Source organism: Hemiscyllium ocellatum, chromosome 5 (genome assembly GCF_020745735.1).
Source record: "Hemiscyllium ocellatum isolate sHemOce1 chromosome 5, sHemOce1.pat.X.cur, whole genome shotgun sequence".
Classification (NCBI taxonomy): Eukaryota; Metazoa; Chordata; class Chondrichthyes; order Orectolobiformes; family Hemiscylliidae; genus Hemiscyllium; species Hemiscyllium ocellatum.
This window is the reverse complement of record NC_083405.1, coordinates 81,328,250-81,346,649: the sequence shown is the minus strand read 5'-3', so window position 1 is coordinate 81,346,649 and position 18,400 is coordinate 81,328,250. Positions and strand designations below refer to the sequence as shown.

The following is an 18,400-nucleotide window of genomic DNA, read 5'->3' as shown; positions in this document are numbered from 1 at the left end:
AGATTTGTGCATCTTTAATGGTTTCCTCCCTGCCGTGGCCAAGGCCTGTCATGGTTGCTCCAATGATAGCCACACATTGCTTGTAAGGGTGGGAGAGGCAGCAACCCCTGAAATAGTTCCACAGGGGCCAGTATCCCGTCACCACGTCACCATTTATTTACATGTGAAGAGTCCTTGACACTGATCCCGCTCCCTCAGAGCCAGCTCTCAGAGTGAACAGAACCCTCTGACACCGTGTTTGTATCTGTCAGCCAGGGCTCCCTGATTAGCCCAGATTAACAGCCCCAATCAGGCAACTCATATTCTATGCAGTCCACCTGGCTGATCTCGTTACAATCACTACAAGCCCCATAAAACATTTAAGTAGTGTTTAGATGTATATTTGCATTGTCAGTGCATACAAGATCATTAGTCAAGTGCTTTAATGAAATTATAGTAAAATAGCTGTGTGGCTGTTTTTGACCGGTGCAGACTTGATGGGGCAGGCCCTTTTTCTGTGCTCTAGTCCTCTATAATTCTATAACCACCATCTCCTCTATCAGGTCGAGGACACCACTGCAGTGTCTTCTGAAGATTAGCACTTACTACCTTTAATTCTCTGCCACCTTGTCTTGCACGAAAGAAGAAAATATGACAGTCGGTGTAATGCAATGTGTCTGGGTAATGTGGCTGTCATGGATGAGCAGCTGGCACTGATTTCAAGCTGTGAGATATTGGTGTCAGACTAGCAGTAGTTCTAAGTGCGTGAAGGTGAAGTGCAATTACAAATATTAGGTATGGGCCATTGGTAAATTAGTAATTGGTGAGTGAAGTGAGCTGTTGGTGACAGTAGAGGCTCAGTTGTAAATACAGTATATGGCATTTGGTGATGAATTGTGTGCAAAGTCAGTTGACCTGTTCCTGGATATCATCCAGGGCCTGGGGGTTGCTCTGTTTGCATTGACAAAAATAGCCATCTGCTCCCCCACCTTCACCGAGTTTGCCTTCAGAGCATTCTGACTCCCTGTGGAGTGAGAGCCTCTCTCCTCCTGTCCACTTCCTACACCAAGGCCTCCAGTGCGGTGTCGGACATTCATGATGCACACTTTCTTCTTGCAAGCCATGTATTTCCCCAGTTCCTATCAGCACTTAGAACACCTTTTTAAGAAATGCAAGCTTTACGTGGTGTTTAAATTGCTTCTCCTACTAAGGCTTGTAGTCACTCAATAAAATTTTAGCACAAGATCTATCATTTAAATCATTGGGACAGCAGAAGTTTTCTTGCTACTTGCATTGTCAGGAATGGTATGGGTCAATCCCACATTGCTATCACCACACTTATTTTTGGTTTAAAAATCACACAACACCAGGTTATAGTCCAACAGGTTTAACTGGAAGCACACTAGCTTTCGGAGTGACGTTCCTTCATCAGGTGATGAAGGAGCGTTGCTCTGAAAGCTAGTGTGCTTCCAGTTAAACCTGTTGGATGATAACCTGGTGTTGTATGATTTTTAACTTTGTACACCCCAACCCAACACCGGCATCTCCAAATCATGACTTATTTTTGGGGAGTGATCAAAATTTGCCCACCAGTGTATCATGTTCCCAGGCTGCATTAAGGTCAATGACAGTCATTTTCCTTAATTATGTACAAAATTATACCAAGTCGTCAGAAGTATTATTTGTTTCTATTTTACTTTCTAAATATATTGTCAGGAACGTCTAATTATCTCAACATTATTTCTGTGCAGAATATGAAGGCTCAGGAACAGAAAGACGGCAAAAGCATGTAAAGTGTGGAAAATGCAAGTATGGGGCTGAATGTGATGAAGATGCAGAGGATGTCTGGTAATTTATCTTTCAAAATGTTAAACAGAGGCAACTTAACTGTAGGTTCAAACAAAAAGCAATAATAACTTCTATTTCAAGCAAAACAAATAGCAATTATTTCTGAAGGTGTTGAAAACCTGAACAAGGAAATCCATATGTTTCATCTTGTGACCTCAATTGCAAGCTATACTTTTTTTGTGTGTAGGAATAGTTTGGGGTGGAATTTTATTGTGCTTACCATTGATTTCAAACCTGTGAATATGCTTATTTTGACTGATTAACCTTTGACTGATAAGCACCAATGAGTTGTAAATGGATGAGAGCTTACCTCACTGTCAAACACTGAGGATTTATGCTAAATTGTGTGAAGCTTTATTGATTAAAAATGGCAATACACAAAAAGGTAAAACAACATACCTATATGCGAGCCAAATGGAAATAACATCAGAAAAATGAAAAAATGATAAACACAATACAAATATTTTTTAAACTACCAAGGAAAGTGCAAAGAGAAAAATTTAGAAAAGCAAGTTACACTTACATTGTGAAAACATTGAGCTTTAGTTGGTATGTGGTCTACTCGGTTTGATTCTTTCTTATACCTATTGGACTAATTGTTTTCTAGGTTTTCTTTGCCAGATATTATACTTATGTTCAATATATGTATGATATTGGAATTGTATCCCATAGGAGCCAGGAGAAATACCTTGATGTAGGGGGGACATATTCTCTTGGAGCGCATCTACTTGACTGTATTGAACTTTTTTAAAAAATGTTTGTTAAAGTAAATTGACTGCCTCTTTTAGCAAGCCTGTCTTGAATTTTGCAATCGAACACTGCTGAATATGTGTATGCGTAATAAGCTTTATGAAACTGTAAATCATTGCATCTTTCTTTGTAGATAGTTTCAAAAGTATAATTTCATTCTGTGTTTACATTTCTCATCCAACAATAGCACACTCATTGAACATTTATTAAATTTATCAAATGTATTGTTTATAGGTTTCATGATGTAGTGAAAAAGTGGTTCTATGATACCTCAAATATATGATTTTAATCTCCAGGTCATTATTCCCACAATAAGTTTCTGCAAGTGAAGCACAAACATCTCTCAAAGACTCTGTATTACCCATCAAACAACTTTGAGTGAATACTCAAAGGGTTAAATTTAATGCTCATGCAGTGGTTCCAGTCAGAAAGCCAGGGAAACATAGCTCAGCCATTTTTGCAAATCTTGACGAAAGTTCAATATCTGGGTAGCAAAGGCTGCGCCTGTATCTGATAGGTAAAATGGAAACACATGAGGGTCATCCCACTGAGGTGGATAAGAGAGGAGAGATTTTGGAAAAGGTTGTTGCATTTGTTAGTGTCAAAGACTAGAGAGATTAAGGAGACAAGGAAGGTGTAAAGAATTCTGAAGAACTCTATACGTGGCTGTAATGAAGCTATTAAATGCATTTGGAGCTATGGAAACTTGGATGAAGAGATGCATACAGGTAGTGGCAGGAAATCTGGGCACAGATTTGGCAGGTGACAATGGATTCAAGGAATTTTGAATACACAGGGCATTTGAAAATGTTATAGTCATTTGTGTTAACTGGCCCTGAAGGGAAACCATGTGCTAAGCAATTTACTGGGTTTAAGGACAAGGGAACAGACTTGAGCTAAGATTAGAAAGAGTGTGGTGATGATGCTGGAGAAACTAGACATCAGGTGAGTGTTCAGGCTATAACCAAGGAAGTTTGGCTGATAAACAAAGTTTAACAGTACAAGCAGGTTAATGGGTGGCTTCTATATTGATAATGATAATGTCTCAATTTCTCACAACTGTTCAAGCTGAGGGTTGAAAGGATTAGGATTAAGGAAGAGAGGGTTTTAACAAACTTAGCCTTGACTAAGTTAATTGTCCTAAAACAAACTTCATGGGAGTTCATGTACCTGCTCTCTCCCTTACTTTGGAAAGCTTCTGCACGACGGCTCAGTGGTTAGCACTGCTGCCTCACAGCGCCAAGGACCCAGGTTCGATTCCAGTCTGTGTGGATTTTGCACATTCTCCTCGTGTCTGCGTGGGTTTTATCCGGGTGCTCTGGTTTCCTCCCATAGTCCAATGATGTGCAGATCGGGTGAATTGGCCATGATATTTTGCCCATAGTGTTACCTGCATTAGTCAGAGGGAAATGGGTGGGTTACTCTTCGGAGGGTTGGTGTGCACTTGTTGGGCCGAAGGGCCTGTTTCCACACTGTGGGGAGTCTAGTCTTCTGGTAACAAGAACTGAAGTGAAACATTAACATAAATGGTGTTGCTGCTGGCTTTTCCAACTGCCTACCTCCAACATGGTTTGATTAGATCCATGAAGATCAGCCCTAAGAAGTTCCATTGCAGAGGTTGCTGAAAGAACAAAAGGGAATATCTGAATCGAACCTCAGGGTAAGTCTGAGGAAAGAGAAAAGGGTTTGGTCAGAATATGATGTTTAAAGCATGAGAAAGAACCTGAGGAATATGGAGAGAGAAAGAGACGAAGGTCTGGCATGTTAATTGTGGCTGCTGGGCAGGGATTGTGGTATACACAGGTGAAGTGCCTCTAATAAGGTGCATAGAGTTGCTGCTCACGAACTACATTTCAGATAAAATCAAGTTGTCGATATCGTCATTGTACAATAAGGCCGTGGATGGCAAAACCATTGATTGTAAATTGACAGAACTCTGCTGGGAAGTGTTCAGAGGAGTAGTGTTTGTTGATCAAAATGCGTTGATGTATTGGAAAGGATTTAGTGAATAACAAGCAGAACTCAGAGACTTAGCTATGCATTATAAAGAAGGGATTTATGTGGCTAAAGTTGTTTTGAATACAGGAAACAAATTGAATGCAAGCAAACAATTTCTTGAAATGCACCATGAAATGGATGATGCAAATGCAAGGAGATATTTAATTTAGACTGTGAGCACAGATCCAAAGATGCAGGTTTAAAATTAACAAGCCTTAACAAAAGTTGCAATGGGAAGTTTTTTTTTATTTCCCACAGAGCTATGAATAGTTATCAGTTCACAGAATAGATTTTCAGATAACTCAGTTAATTCTGTTTGAGTGAACATCTTAAAAAGGGGACTGTATGAACATTTAATTAGCAAACGGTTTGAAGGCTGTCAGGATAAGTATGAATTGTGTGGATTGAATGCAGTGTAATTATGATTAGACAGCATCCTGGATTAATCTTTCACTTGTTTTTAGGGAAGACATGAGTGCCCAAGGACAGAATCTGGATGCTGGTTGATATGATGGAATAAACTGTAGCTCTTATCAAAAAGGAGTGTGCTTCACAAGTGCATTACTTTTTCTTCTCCTTTCTCTCTTGTGATGTAAAGAAAAGTGAACAAAACCCTTCAGTCTTTACTGTGCATCCTGGGCATCTTTGGAGACAGGTAGTGATGGAAATTGGGGCTGCATTTGTAGGGATGAGCTCACATTTGCCTACTCCTTTTTCAGCTGTAACTACTTCTTAGAAGTCAAAGGTTCAAGATCAACTTCAGAGAATTGGACACAATGTCCAAGAATTTGGACAAGCAAAACGATCATCTGATATTGAGAAATGGCTGAAGGTCCTGACAATATTCTGGCTATAATACTGAAGATTGTACTCCAGAACTAACTGTGATTCTAGCCAAGTAGCCCCAGTACAACTACAACATTTGCATCTACCCAGCACTGTGGAATGTTGCCCAATTGTGCCCTTTCCACAAAATACGGGACAAATTCAACACAGCCAATTATTAATCTACTCTCAATTATCAACAGTCTGATGGAAGAGGTTGTCAACAGTGCTATCAAATGACACTAAGGAAGTTTATCAAAACTGGAGTCAATGGGAATCAAGGAAAATCTCTCCACTGGGTACAGTGATACCTAGTAAAAAGGGATATGGTTGTAGTCATCATAGGTTAATTATCTCAGCCTCAGGACATTTCTTCATGATAGAGTATAGAGGCCCAACTATCTTCAGCTGCTTTGTCTTCACCTTTTCTCCATCATAAGGTCAGAAAAAGGGATGTTTACTGATGATTGCACAATATTCAACTCATATGTCACTCCTCACCTATGGAAGCAGTTCATGTTCAAATGCTGCAAAGCTTTGACAAAATTAGAGCTTAAGTTGAAGTGGCAAATAACATTTATGCCACACAAGTGGGGGACCTTGACCATCGTCAACAAGACAGCATTCAACCATCTCCCCTTAAAAAGCAATGTTAATGACATCACTGGATCCTGCAGAATCACACATCCTCGTGGTCACCATTGACTGGACCAGCCATAGATATATTTGCTACTAAAGCAAATCAGAGGCAGATATTCCTGTGACAAGTAGTTCACCTCCTGATTCCCCAGACCCCATCCAGTATTTACAAGGCAAAGGCCAGAAGAGCGATGGAATACTACACACACACACACACACACACACACACACCTTGCCTCAATGGATTGCAGGAGCAACAACCTTACCAATATACAAAAGCAACAGTGTGCCATCATCCCAGTGATGCCAGGAAGTTGTTTGCTCTCGTGGAAGCGACTAGAATTATGGGAAACTGTTTAAGAATAAGATGTCTCCCTTCTATAATTGCAGTGAGCAGATTCTTTTTTTCTCCAGTCATCACTATGTTGTTGAATTCTCTTCCCAATGAAGCAATAGAGGCTGTATCATCAAATTCATCCAAGGCTGAAGTTATTAGATTTTTCATTGACAAAGGAGATCAAGCTATATGTGAGCCAGACAGGAAAGTGGAAATGAGACCACAATCAGATCAGCCATGATCTTATTGAATTATAGAGCAGCCTGGATTATTCATGCTCCAAATTCTAGGTTTCTATGTTCCTATCTGCAGTAACTGACTCCTTTGACCTGTGACCTGAACAACCGAGAATAGCATATTGAGCAGATGGGAGCACCATGCCAACAACCTGCCCTCAACCCACACACCATTCTGAACTGGAACCATATCACCACAATTAGGTCAACCTAAACTTTATTGAATGGCTCAGCAAGTCCAAGGAATGAATGGCCTTGTCCTCCTCCAAATTAGTAGTTGTCATGTAGATATTTTCCACTTTCTGATTCTTATTCAGTCAGTATCATGGAACTCTTTCTCCAACAATACTTTGTCTGAATTTATAACACATGAACTGCAATGGTTCGAGAAATGACTCACCAGCTCTTTCTCAAAAACAATGACTGATGGGCAAAGGCACAGTAAAGGGTGCTATAGACAATGATAATCATCAGGGCTTGTGTCTTTAGAGGGCCTGGGCTTGGGCAGCACTGGCCCTCTATTATTGAGCATCTAATCAAAGCAAAGCCAACTCTATGCACCTTATTAGAGGCTCTTCACCTGTGTATACCACTATCCCTGCCCCGCAGCCACAATACGCATGAGAGACATAATGTGTAAGGAACTGCTACTCCAATTACAGGCTGTTTCTCATCCCCATTTGTAACAGATAGGTTAATCAATAAGCTTGTCGATGGCAAATGGGGAGAGTTCTTTGATTGAAGTTGGATCCTGTTGTTTGAGAAGATAAGTGGCTGAGCCTGGGATTGTTGTTAGCCGGTATGGGTTCAAGTCTGACTCCAGTTGGTGTTGGTGTTCTGAGCCAGGTTTGGGCCCCCGGGGTGGTATGTATGCACTGAGCTGAGTCCAGACCAGAGCATGGGGGCATTGACCCAAGTCCAATACTGAGAGAAAGTTGGGATGCATTGAACTGAGTCCAGGCCTTGAGGTTTGGGAGTTGGTTAAGACAATCCACGGACATAGTCTGGTTGTTTTGATCCGAGTCCAGATATAAGCAAGTCAATGGGCACTGATCAAGTGCAATCCTGCAGACAGTGTTGGGGAGGCATGTATTGAGCCATTGCCGGAGGGGAGGGAAGGGAAGGGGAGTGGGGTTTGCCTAGAGAAGGGCGAGGTTATAGGTGGGGAAAGAGAGGAAGCTACAAGGTGGGAGCAGTGAAATGAGATGGAGAAGCATGAAAAGCAGGGAGAGGGAAGGGCAAGGTTAGAGAGTCATGGAGGCTGCAAGGGCAAGAGGGAAAGGAGGAGACTGTAAAGGAACGAGAATAATCAGAAACTCAACAAAGGAACAGTCAACTAACTGTGAGCCAGGAAAATGTAATATCATCGAGGTAATGATGCTATTAAAGGTGAATATGAAATCTCTACTTAAGGCTGCATGATTTTCAGGAACTACTATAAGGCAAAGCTATAGTGGATGCTGTTATAATGAACATTGTCTCAATTGCTAATTTAAATCTGAGATTGAGATTTGAGATGCAGTGGTAGAGTACTAGCTGCCTGATTAATATGCTTCAGCCTTATGCATATGCAGTGGAAACATAATGTCAGGGAAGGTGGCTTAAGGGGATAGCAATCTTCTGCAGACGGTTCTCTTAATTATTTATAAAATAAATTTTGGCACAAACGTATTGTGTTTATGTGGCTTTAAGTTTAATGGAGGGTTAATAATTGAGGATATTGATGAATTATTCTAACGCTACTTCTGTGTGAACCCAAACACATCATTGGTTAACTCAAATCCGGAAGGTATTGTTGTTGTAACACCTCATAAATTAGTGCTGCACTATTCTACAGGACCAAAACAGTTTGAGAAAGTGCTTAACTGAAGGTGTCCAAGGTTAAATGTGGGAGTGGGCATAAGGGGCTCATTGCCAGGAGAAGCTAAGGACCCACAATTTATCATGCCAGTTGGCAGTGCCCACTGTTTATAAATGAACAAAAACATGTATGTGTACAATCGTACATAAGAGCAATCAAGAGTTTGGAGTTAAATAACTCTGAGCTGGATTATCTTATGATTAATGTCATTGTTCATGAATCTTAATGGATTGCCACTAAATCAGTGTTATTACTGCCTGGGAGAACAAAAAGGACCCAGAATACCAGCTTTCTATAAGGAGAGTGGATGGCTTAAATAGCATAATGCTTTTTCATTAAATGAGTAGTTTAAAAACGTTGAAAAAAATATGCCCAATATAAGTGTAGATTTTCCAATCCTGTGTCCAAACTGTACCAACATTGATCTTGGATCAGGAAATCAGACAATCACCTCTTTGTCCTACTTCTGTCAGTCTCCTGTGGAATATGGTCTATCAATGTGCTCCATTTTGGGTGAAGGTCGTTCTTGAGAAAAATCATCATGCAAGAAATTTGGTAAGAATTCAAAACATATACAAGTAATAATAAATATTTATTTTATCACAAATCCCTGCCCTCTGGCCTAGTAACATGTTTTGTAAACACAAATAAAATAAATATTGCTGAAAAGGAACAGTAACCTTCAGGAGCTTGCTGTTGTAAAAATGGATTGGACTGTTTCCTGCTATAATTTACTTTATTGGATTTGTAACTTCTATTATTTTTGGAGTGTTTTGACGCACTTATTTTCGACCCTCTGTTTTTCAGTTAGTTTCTGTCTGCTTATACCATGACTATATTCATAGAAACTGCAGTTTTATTCACTATATTCAAAAGATAACAAGTCTTCTGTGAATCGTCATTTTCTGCTAGCTTTGGAGGAGAAGGAGTACATTAGGAGAAATTGAAAATTGGGCTATTTACACCAGAAACACACTACTTACACAAGTTTTTAGTCACACAATTCTATCATCTCTAAAACTTAAAATCTCTCTTTTCAACCAGTCCATTTTCTTTAAAGTTCATTTTATCCAAAAAATTGTGATCAGATTATAATCAATGAGTCCATTGCCAGTTCCCTCTCACTTAGTCCCCATAGCCCTGCAAGTTTATTTCCAGCTTGTGGGCAGTGAGTTACAGGTCAATACCAGTCACTGTGTAAAAAGGTTTTTCCTTACACTCCCCACGCCTTCTCTGCCTGGAATTTCTTGCCAAAATTCTTATATCTATGTTCTATAATCCTTGTAATCAACTAATGGCAAGAGATTTCCTTGTGCACCTTCCGTAAGGTTGCCTTAATTTTGTACAACGCTTTTAACACTCCTGTTCTGAGGAAGGGTCACTGGACCCAAAACATTAACTGTGATTTCTCTCCACAGATGCTGCCAGACCAGCTGAGCTTTTCCAGCGATTTCTGTTTTTGTTTCTGATATCCAACATCTACTGTTATTTCATTTTGTTCTTTTAATTCTGTTTTACTCTGAGGAGAAAAACCCAATCTTTCTAACCTAACCTTCTAGCTAAAACCCTCTCCTTCCAGCAAATATTCTGCTCTGTCTTGTCCGCACCTTCTCAAGGACTATCACCTCTTTCCTGGTTGGGGATTGAACATTCTGCTTGAGGCCCAGCCAGATCTTTATAGGAACAAGGAAGAAATGCTGTACTTATCTTTCAACATTAGCAAGGGGTTTCTCTGTCCCAGTTGACCTTTTATGACTATGCCATGAAGTCTGTGCTGCCTCTCATCAATCCTTCTTCCAGATTGCATCACCTGACCCTTTTATGTATTTAAATTTCAAAATCTGCCAGTTTTCTGTCCATTGCTGCATCATCTGTATGCCGTGGTGCAGGTTTTTAGTGTCATTCCCATTGATCCCCACTCCTTTGCCAAATGTTTTGACATTACTACATATTCCTAGTGCCAAAATCAGTGGTCTTTGAACTGACTTTTAGGAAACACTGCTGTTTACCATCCTTCAATGTGGGAAAAAAAAACCTGCATAAGAATCATTGTTTTTTTGGCCTTAAACCATTTTTTAAAAATTCAATTGCATCTAAGCTTTCCTGTCCCATGAGTCAACATTTTGTTAGCTAACCTTTTATATGGTACCTATTTCAAACACTATTTTAAATCCATTTTCACAACATGCATTGTAAGCCTTTCATTAGCGCTCTCTGTTACTTCATCAGAAAATTCAATTAGATTAGTCAAGCAGGATATGTCTTTTACAAATCCATTCAATAATAAGCTCAAATCTCTCCATATGCTGTTTTTCTTCGTCCTGGTCAATACTGTATGCAGTACCTGTCAGACTTTGAATAAATGTACAAACAAATAGTACACTTAAAGAATCTGGTGAATAAGCTTAAGTAACAGTACTTCTTACCATGCCAAGGTGTCAAACTGTTGCATGTTTATTCTTAGTTAACACCAAATCGTCTATAACTTTAACATTAGATCATTTATTTTACAGCAGCAACAAAAACAACTCAAGTTAAATAGTATCATAAACTGCCTTTTAAAGAGCGTTCAAGACACAAGCTTAGAAGGAAAATAAATGAATACTGAGCCAAAGCAGACCTGGAAAGGTTCAGTAACAGTGTGATCAAAGTGTGGGTTTTAAAAATATCTTAAAAGAAAGGGAAGAGAAAACAAAGAGGAGTTTAGGTAAGGAAAGCTAGGCTGTGGGGGCACTGGAGATCAACATATGACCCCCCTCCCCCTTCCCATTGGTGTCCTTTCAGATTAGACTTTGATTGAACAGAAGGGAGAGGGTTGTGGCATGAATTGGAGAGGTAGAGCTCTGCATCATTAGCATGGAAGCTGACCCCATGAGGTCAGGAAGAGGCAGCATTTTAATGATGAAGAATGAAATAATGGAAGAGAAGCGTTGGACGATGATAGCATGATTGACCACGGTATCAAATGTGAAAAGGTGAAGGAGCTAGACGATCAGATGAACTGTGCAAAACAAAGCACAGCATGATTAGACGTTTTAGACGGAACCACTTTTTCAATTTTTCTGTGTGTTTTTATTTTACGCTTTTTATCATCCTTAGAAATTAATGTTTTATAAAATGCTGCTGACTGTAAATTGAACTAACAATCCTGATTTCTGTATTTTACCCTTCTGCTATTGGATATAAAAGACATCAGTAACTATGACAGCAATAATCCAAAAAAAAGTCAATTGTTTTAAAGCGATGGTATATGAGCAGCATATCTTGTTTCAAGTGTTGTGAGGAACAAAGGACATTCTAATATTTGAGAAAATTGATCTTCAGTTTTCTTTCTTTTCTGATCCCAATGTTTTCCAGAATCGACATCTTGAATTGTGGAACATTTAAAGACAATGAATTGTGATACTTTGACATTATGCAAAATAATACAATGCCCAATGAGGTTAACTGCTTCAGTTGTATTAAATTGGATCATTAGAATCTTATATGCAGTTATGTAGAAAGCAATAGAATTGGCAAAGCAGGAGAGATACTACAATGTTTACACAACACAACTGGAGCTTAAAATTAAGACAAACCTGGGAAATAATTCCTTTCAAATCAGATGAGTCTGCCCCCAAAACTACTTTTTAAAGTGCAAGCAAGTGAAAGAATACTTGTACTTAGTTACTGCTCAGGTACATCTGTGTATGGTAGGGATACTCTTATTTAGTATAATCTCAAGTGTGATTTGAATGAATCATGGGAGACTGTGCTGTTGCTATTGATTTTACATCTTTCAGACATGAAATGTTATTTCCATCAACAATGAAATGATCAATTATGCCCGAAGATAAATGCTGTTACAAGGCATACACTCGAAAGTAAAAGTCTGCCAGCTGTTATACTTTCTGGGTATTAGTGTTGAGCAGTTGCAATTTGCGGCAATGTCATGTGTAAAGATTTCAATATGATGTGATTCATACAGTGGGTTATACAGTTACTGGTACAATGAACATTTTTTGCTTTTATCAGGTGTGTGTGCAATATAGACTGCAGCAGATTCAACTACAATCCAGTGTGTGCATCTAATGGAAAATCATATGATAGTCCTTGCCTTGTCAAAGAAGCATCCTGCCAGAGACAGGAATGGATTGAAGTAAAACGGCTTGGTAAATGCCAAGGTAAATGAATACATGTTCTGAAATGATGAATTGAGATGACATTCCCAGTGATTTGCTAAGATACAGATGTCTGCTTTGGGTGACAATCATTTTACAAAACATTTAATCAATTTATCCACATGCAGAGTTTTAGAAATAATAAATTAAAAGTCATAGCTGATGCATCATTTAGCTCACAAGTAATGTAATTATTGGCACTTCACTCAGTCTTTTTCATTTCCATTCGCATCATGTACCACCTCAAAGGATTTTTAACTCCATATGATTGTGCATTTCTGCCTTTCCAACGCTATTGTACATTTCAAAATTACTATGTTTTCCATTAATAATTACGCTTTTTAAAATGAAAATATGCCACCCCCTTAATAGAACTTGTCAGTTTGTTTGTTCTCTTGCGAATCACTTGTTAGTGCTTTAAGCCTGTCTCCAAGCATTAAAGGATGGCACTAAAGGAAAATTAGCAGGTGCATAGCAGGAGACTAAGCAATAGGACTGTGGCAAGGTTCACTCTAGGGATGACCTCATAAAGGGCAAATGGATGAGGCCATATTTACCAGAGATTCAATTAAGATGTATAAAGCCTATTCTGTGCACATCAATCTCTCTTCACAGAAAACGAAACTGAAAAGCTGTTTTGAGATTGTCACTAGTCTAGATGAAGAAAATCATTCCAAAAACATGTAATTTTAGTTGTCAATTTTGACGTGTTCTTAAAAAAAAACAACTGCAATTTGGTATGCAGTTGTAAATGACAAATACTACTTATGCTGACCTTGTTTCAGTGCAAAAATATTTTCTATCCAAATTACAACCAACGTAGTTGGATTTTAAAAACATACTGTAAATGCAGGTGCTGCATTATCACCAGCAATCTGTAGGGCAGAGAGTGTGTATGAGCTTCAAGCTAGCAGCACACTGTCATACAGGGTGAAGGTAAACAAGAACATCTCTATCCGTGCTGAAACATGCATGAAACTCTTTTTTTATGTGCAAGTATACTTGAGGTCTAATAGATTTGTTGGCACTGAAGTACATTCCACCAATGTGGGCTGAACTTTGAGAACCTATGTCCTTCTGATCATCCAGAATAAAATAATGTTCATTGACTTGAATGTGGAGCAGTATAGTCCTTCGTGTCTCCTCTGTTAAGCACAGTCCTAATCACAGTTTCTCTCAATGATTCCTTGCTCCATCCCTAATACCAGGCCCTTATCCCAATCCTCTGATTGCAACCAGCCTCCTCTGCAAGCACCCTGATCATCCATAGTTGCACTGATCCCCAATTGCCTACACCCTAGCTACTACCAATGTCTAGGCCCCACAATCCCCAGCCTTCAACTCACTTAGCGCCTTGGGGTTTCTAAGATTCTATCATGTGACCCAAGCATCCGACCTCGGAAATTCCAGCCCCTTGACCCTAACCAGGAGTTATCTCACATCGTTTCCCCATTCAGACCCCTACAATCTTGTGCCATTAGCAGCAGCCTAATTTTTCTATACCCAATTGACTTCATGTGACACCAGCATTGTCACATTTAAGCCTGGGACAAAACATCTAAAGAGCCATGCTGCATAACCCAAAAAAAATTGGCCATCCTGAATCACTAGATTTTGAGTGATTTTTGATGTCTGCAACAAATATTCGTTGATACTAAGAATTGTTTTAGTGATGTAGACATTGGGGTGAAAGGTCCATGGGAGTTCTCAATGTTACAGAAGATTGGCATATACCTCAGAAAATTATCATAATTTATTTTGGTTTCCTGGAGTCTCTGAGGATTTTTCATTGAAGTTACAGATCAATGCTACTACAAAATTCTACATTATTTTATATGGAATCATAAGATAGTTTCAGAGCAGAGAAGGCTATTCAGCCCATTGTGGTCATACCAGCTGTCTGCAAGAGTATTTCAGCTAGTTCCACTCTCCTGCTCTTCCCCACAACCACACAATATTTTCTCAACTTAATTATCCAATTCTCTATGAAAATTGTGATTGAATTTGCCTTTGCTATGCACTCAGGCATTACATTTCACATCATAATCACTTGTGATATTGAACAAAAATTTCCTTATGCAACCAATACTTCCTTTGCTAATCACTTCCAATCATGTTTCTCGAACTTAGCACCAATGGGAATAGTTTCTCCCTATTTACTCCATCCTGACCTTTCATGATTTTGAAAAACTCTATTAATTATTTTTATAACTTACACTTATCCAAGGAATAATTGTCTCGCTATCTGTATAACTAAAGGCCCTCAGAGCTGAAATTTTGTACATCCCTTTGCCCCTCTCTAATCCGAATTGCAGTGCCAAGAATTATATGAAATACTCTGAGATTTTATGTGTTTGAAAGAAGTTCACAATAATGTTATTTTTGTAGTCTACCTGCTCAACCTGCTCTGTCAGTTTTAACTATTTGTGTGAATGTGCCTCCAGATGACAGTGCTCCTAGACCACTTTTAGAATTGTACCATTTATTTCACATTGCCTTTCCTCATTCTTCCTCCAAAATGTGTCACATTACACTTTGCTGCATTGAAATTCATTTACCTCATGTTCGTCCTTTCATTAGCCTGTCTACTACTACTTAATATACCACTCACAGTACAAAATTCAAATCTACAGACCCTTTGTTCCAACTCTTCCATGCCAACCAGATATCCTAATCTAATCTACTCCCATTTGCCAGCAGTTGGCCCATATCTCTCCAAACCCTTCCTATTCATATACTGATCTAGATGCCTTTTAAATGTTGTAACTGTTCCAGCCTCCACCACTTCCTCCATGCACCACCCTCTGCATGAAAAAGTTGCCTGTTAGGTCCCTTTTAAATTTTTTTGTGTCACCCTAATCATATGCCTTCTACTTCTGGACTTCCCAACCCCAGGGAAAAGACTTTGTCTATTTATCCTATTCATGCCCATCGTGATTTTATAAACCTGTATAAGGTCCCCCCCTCAGTCTCTGACGCTCCAGGGAAAACAGCCCTAGCCTATTCAGTCTCTCCCTGTAGCTCAAATCCTCCAACCCAGGCAGCATCCTTCTAAACCTTTTCTGAACCTTTTCAAATTCCACAACGTCCCGCCGATAGGACGGAGACGAGAAATGCACACAATATTCCGAACGAATATCCTCTACAGCCGCAATATGACCTCCCAACCCCTTTACTCAGTGCTCTGTCCAGTGAAGGAAAGAATACCAAATGCCTTCTTCATTATCCTATTTACCTTTGACTCATGTTTCAAGGAACTATGAAACTGCACCCTTAGGGTCTTAGCGAGTTTTGAGAAGATTTAAAGCTCAAATTGAGGTTCTACATGTAAGTTTGCTTGATGAGCTGGAAAGTTCATTTTCAGACATTGCGTCACCATACTAGGTAACATCATCAGTGAAGCTCCAGTGAAGCACTGGTGTTGTGACTTGCTTTCTATTGATGTGTTTAGGTGTCCTTGGGTTGATGATATCATTTCCTGTGGTGATGTCATTTTCTTTTATTTTAATCAGAGGGTGATAAATGGGGTCCAAGTCGATGTGTTTGTTGATAAAGTTCCAGTTGGAATGCCATGCTTCCAGGAATTCTCATGCATGACTCTGTTGGCTTGTCCTAGGATGGATGTATTGTCCTGGTCAAAGCGGTGTCCTTCCTCATCTGTCTGTAAGAATACTAATGATAGTGGGTCATGTCTTTTTCTGGCTAGTTGATGTTCATGTATCCTAGTGACCAGTTTTATGTCTGTTTGTCCAATGTAGTGTTTGTTACAGTTCTTGCAAGGTATTTTGTAAGTGACATTCATTTTGCTTGTTGTCGGTATCAGATATTTTAAGTCCATTAGCTGCACTTTTAGTGTGTTGGTGGGTTCGTGGGCTGCCATGATGCCAAGGGGTCTGAGTAGTCTGGCAGTCATTTCCGAGATGTCTTTGATGTAGTGGAGAGTGGCTAGGGTTTCTGGATGCATTTTGTCTGCTTGTTTGGGTTTGTTGCTGAGAATTCTGCAGACTGTGTTCATTGGTTACCCATCCTTTTCCTCTGCTCTGTGTAGTTCCTCTGTGCTGCAGTGTGTGGTGGCTCATTGGAAAAATGTTCTGACACAGCTTCCTTTGTGGGTGTTGGGGTGATTGCTTCTATAGTTCAATATTTGGTCTGTATGTGTTGTTTTCCTGTAGACGCTGGTTTGAAGCTTCCCATTGGCTGTTTGTTTTACTGTGACATCTAGGAATGGCAGTTTGTTGTTGTTTTCCTCTTCTTTTGTGAATTTTATGATGGTAAGGATATTATGGTGATAAAATGTATGAAAACAAACTTTCCAACTCAGCGAGCAAACTTACATCCAGACTCCAAGATCTCTTTGTTCAGCAACACTCCCCAGGACTTTACTATTAAGTGCGTAAGTCCTGCCCTGATTTGCTTTTCCAAAATGCAGCACCTCGCGTTTATCTAAATTATAAACTCCATCTGCCACTCCTCAGCCAGTTGGTAATCTGAGGTAACCTTCTTCGCTGTCCTTTACCCCCCACAATTTTGATATCATCTGCAAACTTACTAACGATACGTTCTATGTTCACATCCAAATCATTTATATAAATGACGAAAAGCAGTGGACCCAGCACCGATCTTTGTGGTACACCACTGATAACAGGCCTCCAGTCTGAAAAGCAATCCTCCACCACAACTCTGTCTATCTTTTAACAATTCCTGAATCTAAAAAATTTATCTATCTCCAGTTTTCTTTGTTCCTGCGTCCCCTTTAGAGTAGCATGCTCTGTTTATTCCGTATCCTAAATTTTCCTGTTAAAATGTAATTTTTTTTTTACAATTCTCTGCATTAAATTCATCTTTCAGATGTCCATTCATTCCCCTACCAAATATCCACTTAAAAGCTATCACCATCCTCACAATTCGGAGATGCCGGTGTTGGACTGGGGTGTACCAAGTTAAAAATCACACAACACCAGGTTATAGTCCAACAGGTTTATTTGGAAGCACACTAATGGTTGTGATCACCTGATGAAGAAACAACGGTCCAAAAGCTAGTGCTTCCAAATAAACCTGTTGGACTATAACCTGGTATTGTGTGATTTCTATCACTATCCTCATAGTTAACAATACTTAAAGGTTTTCTGCCATCTCATATTCTGAAATTGTCCCCTGCACACCCAAGTCCAGGTCACTAATACATATAAAAAAAACAGCTGCCCTTGTACAGGTGCATGGGAATCACTTTGAAAAAAAGTCATCAGGATGCACTGTTTTCAGTGACTCTGACAAACTTTGATTCAAAATGCCATTCTCCCTTTTATTCTTTGGCTCTAACTTTCCTGGAATGCCTGTTGCTTAGCCCTTTATTAAATACCTTTTAGAAGTCCATATGCTCTACATCAACCACTTTACTCTCATTAACACTGTTTATTAACTTGTTGAAAAATATAATCAAGTGTTAGTTAGACATATCTTGGCTTACAAATACACGCTGGTTTTCATGTGTTCTGTATAAGTGTTAATTTTGGCTAAATTAACATTTCTAAAAGATGATGGCACACAAGGTTAACTGTAGAACTCAAAAAGAGCTAGAAGACCAGATGTAAACTGACTCATGAATATATGGTAGGTTTAATGGATCTGCCAAGAAAGTACACCAGGTCAGTGCACTCATGGATTTTTCTCTGGATTACTCCACATTAAACTAACACTGCCTCCACTCATAAGAACAGAAGTGAAAGAAGAAATAGCAAAAACATTATTACGTACATAAAAAAATCAT

The 18,400-nt window shown here is 39.3% G+C and overlaps 1 protein-coding gene across 1 annotated transcript in view; it reads left to right on the top strand.

Moving 5' to 3' along the window:
* Window positions 1–18,400, top strand: part of LOC132816089 (tomoregulin-1-like) — a 232,773-nt gene that overhangs the window by 182,991 nt on the left and 31,382 nt on the right. Inside the window, exons 5-6 of the mRNA XM_060825521.1 lie at window positions 1,731–1,827; window positions 12,488–12,636. Coding sequence (XP_060681504.1) covers window positions 1,731–1,827; window positions 12,488–12,636 — 246 coding nt within the window. The remainder of the gene's footprint in view (window positions 1–1,730; window positions 1,828–12,487; window positions 12,637–18,400) is intronic.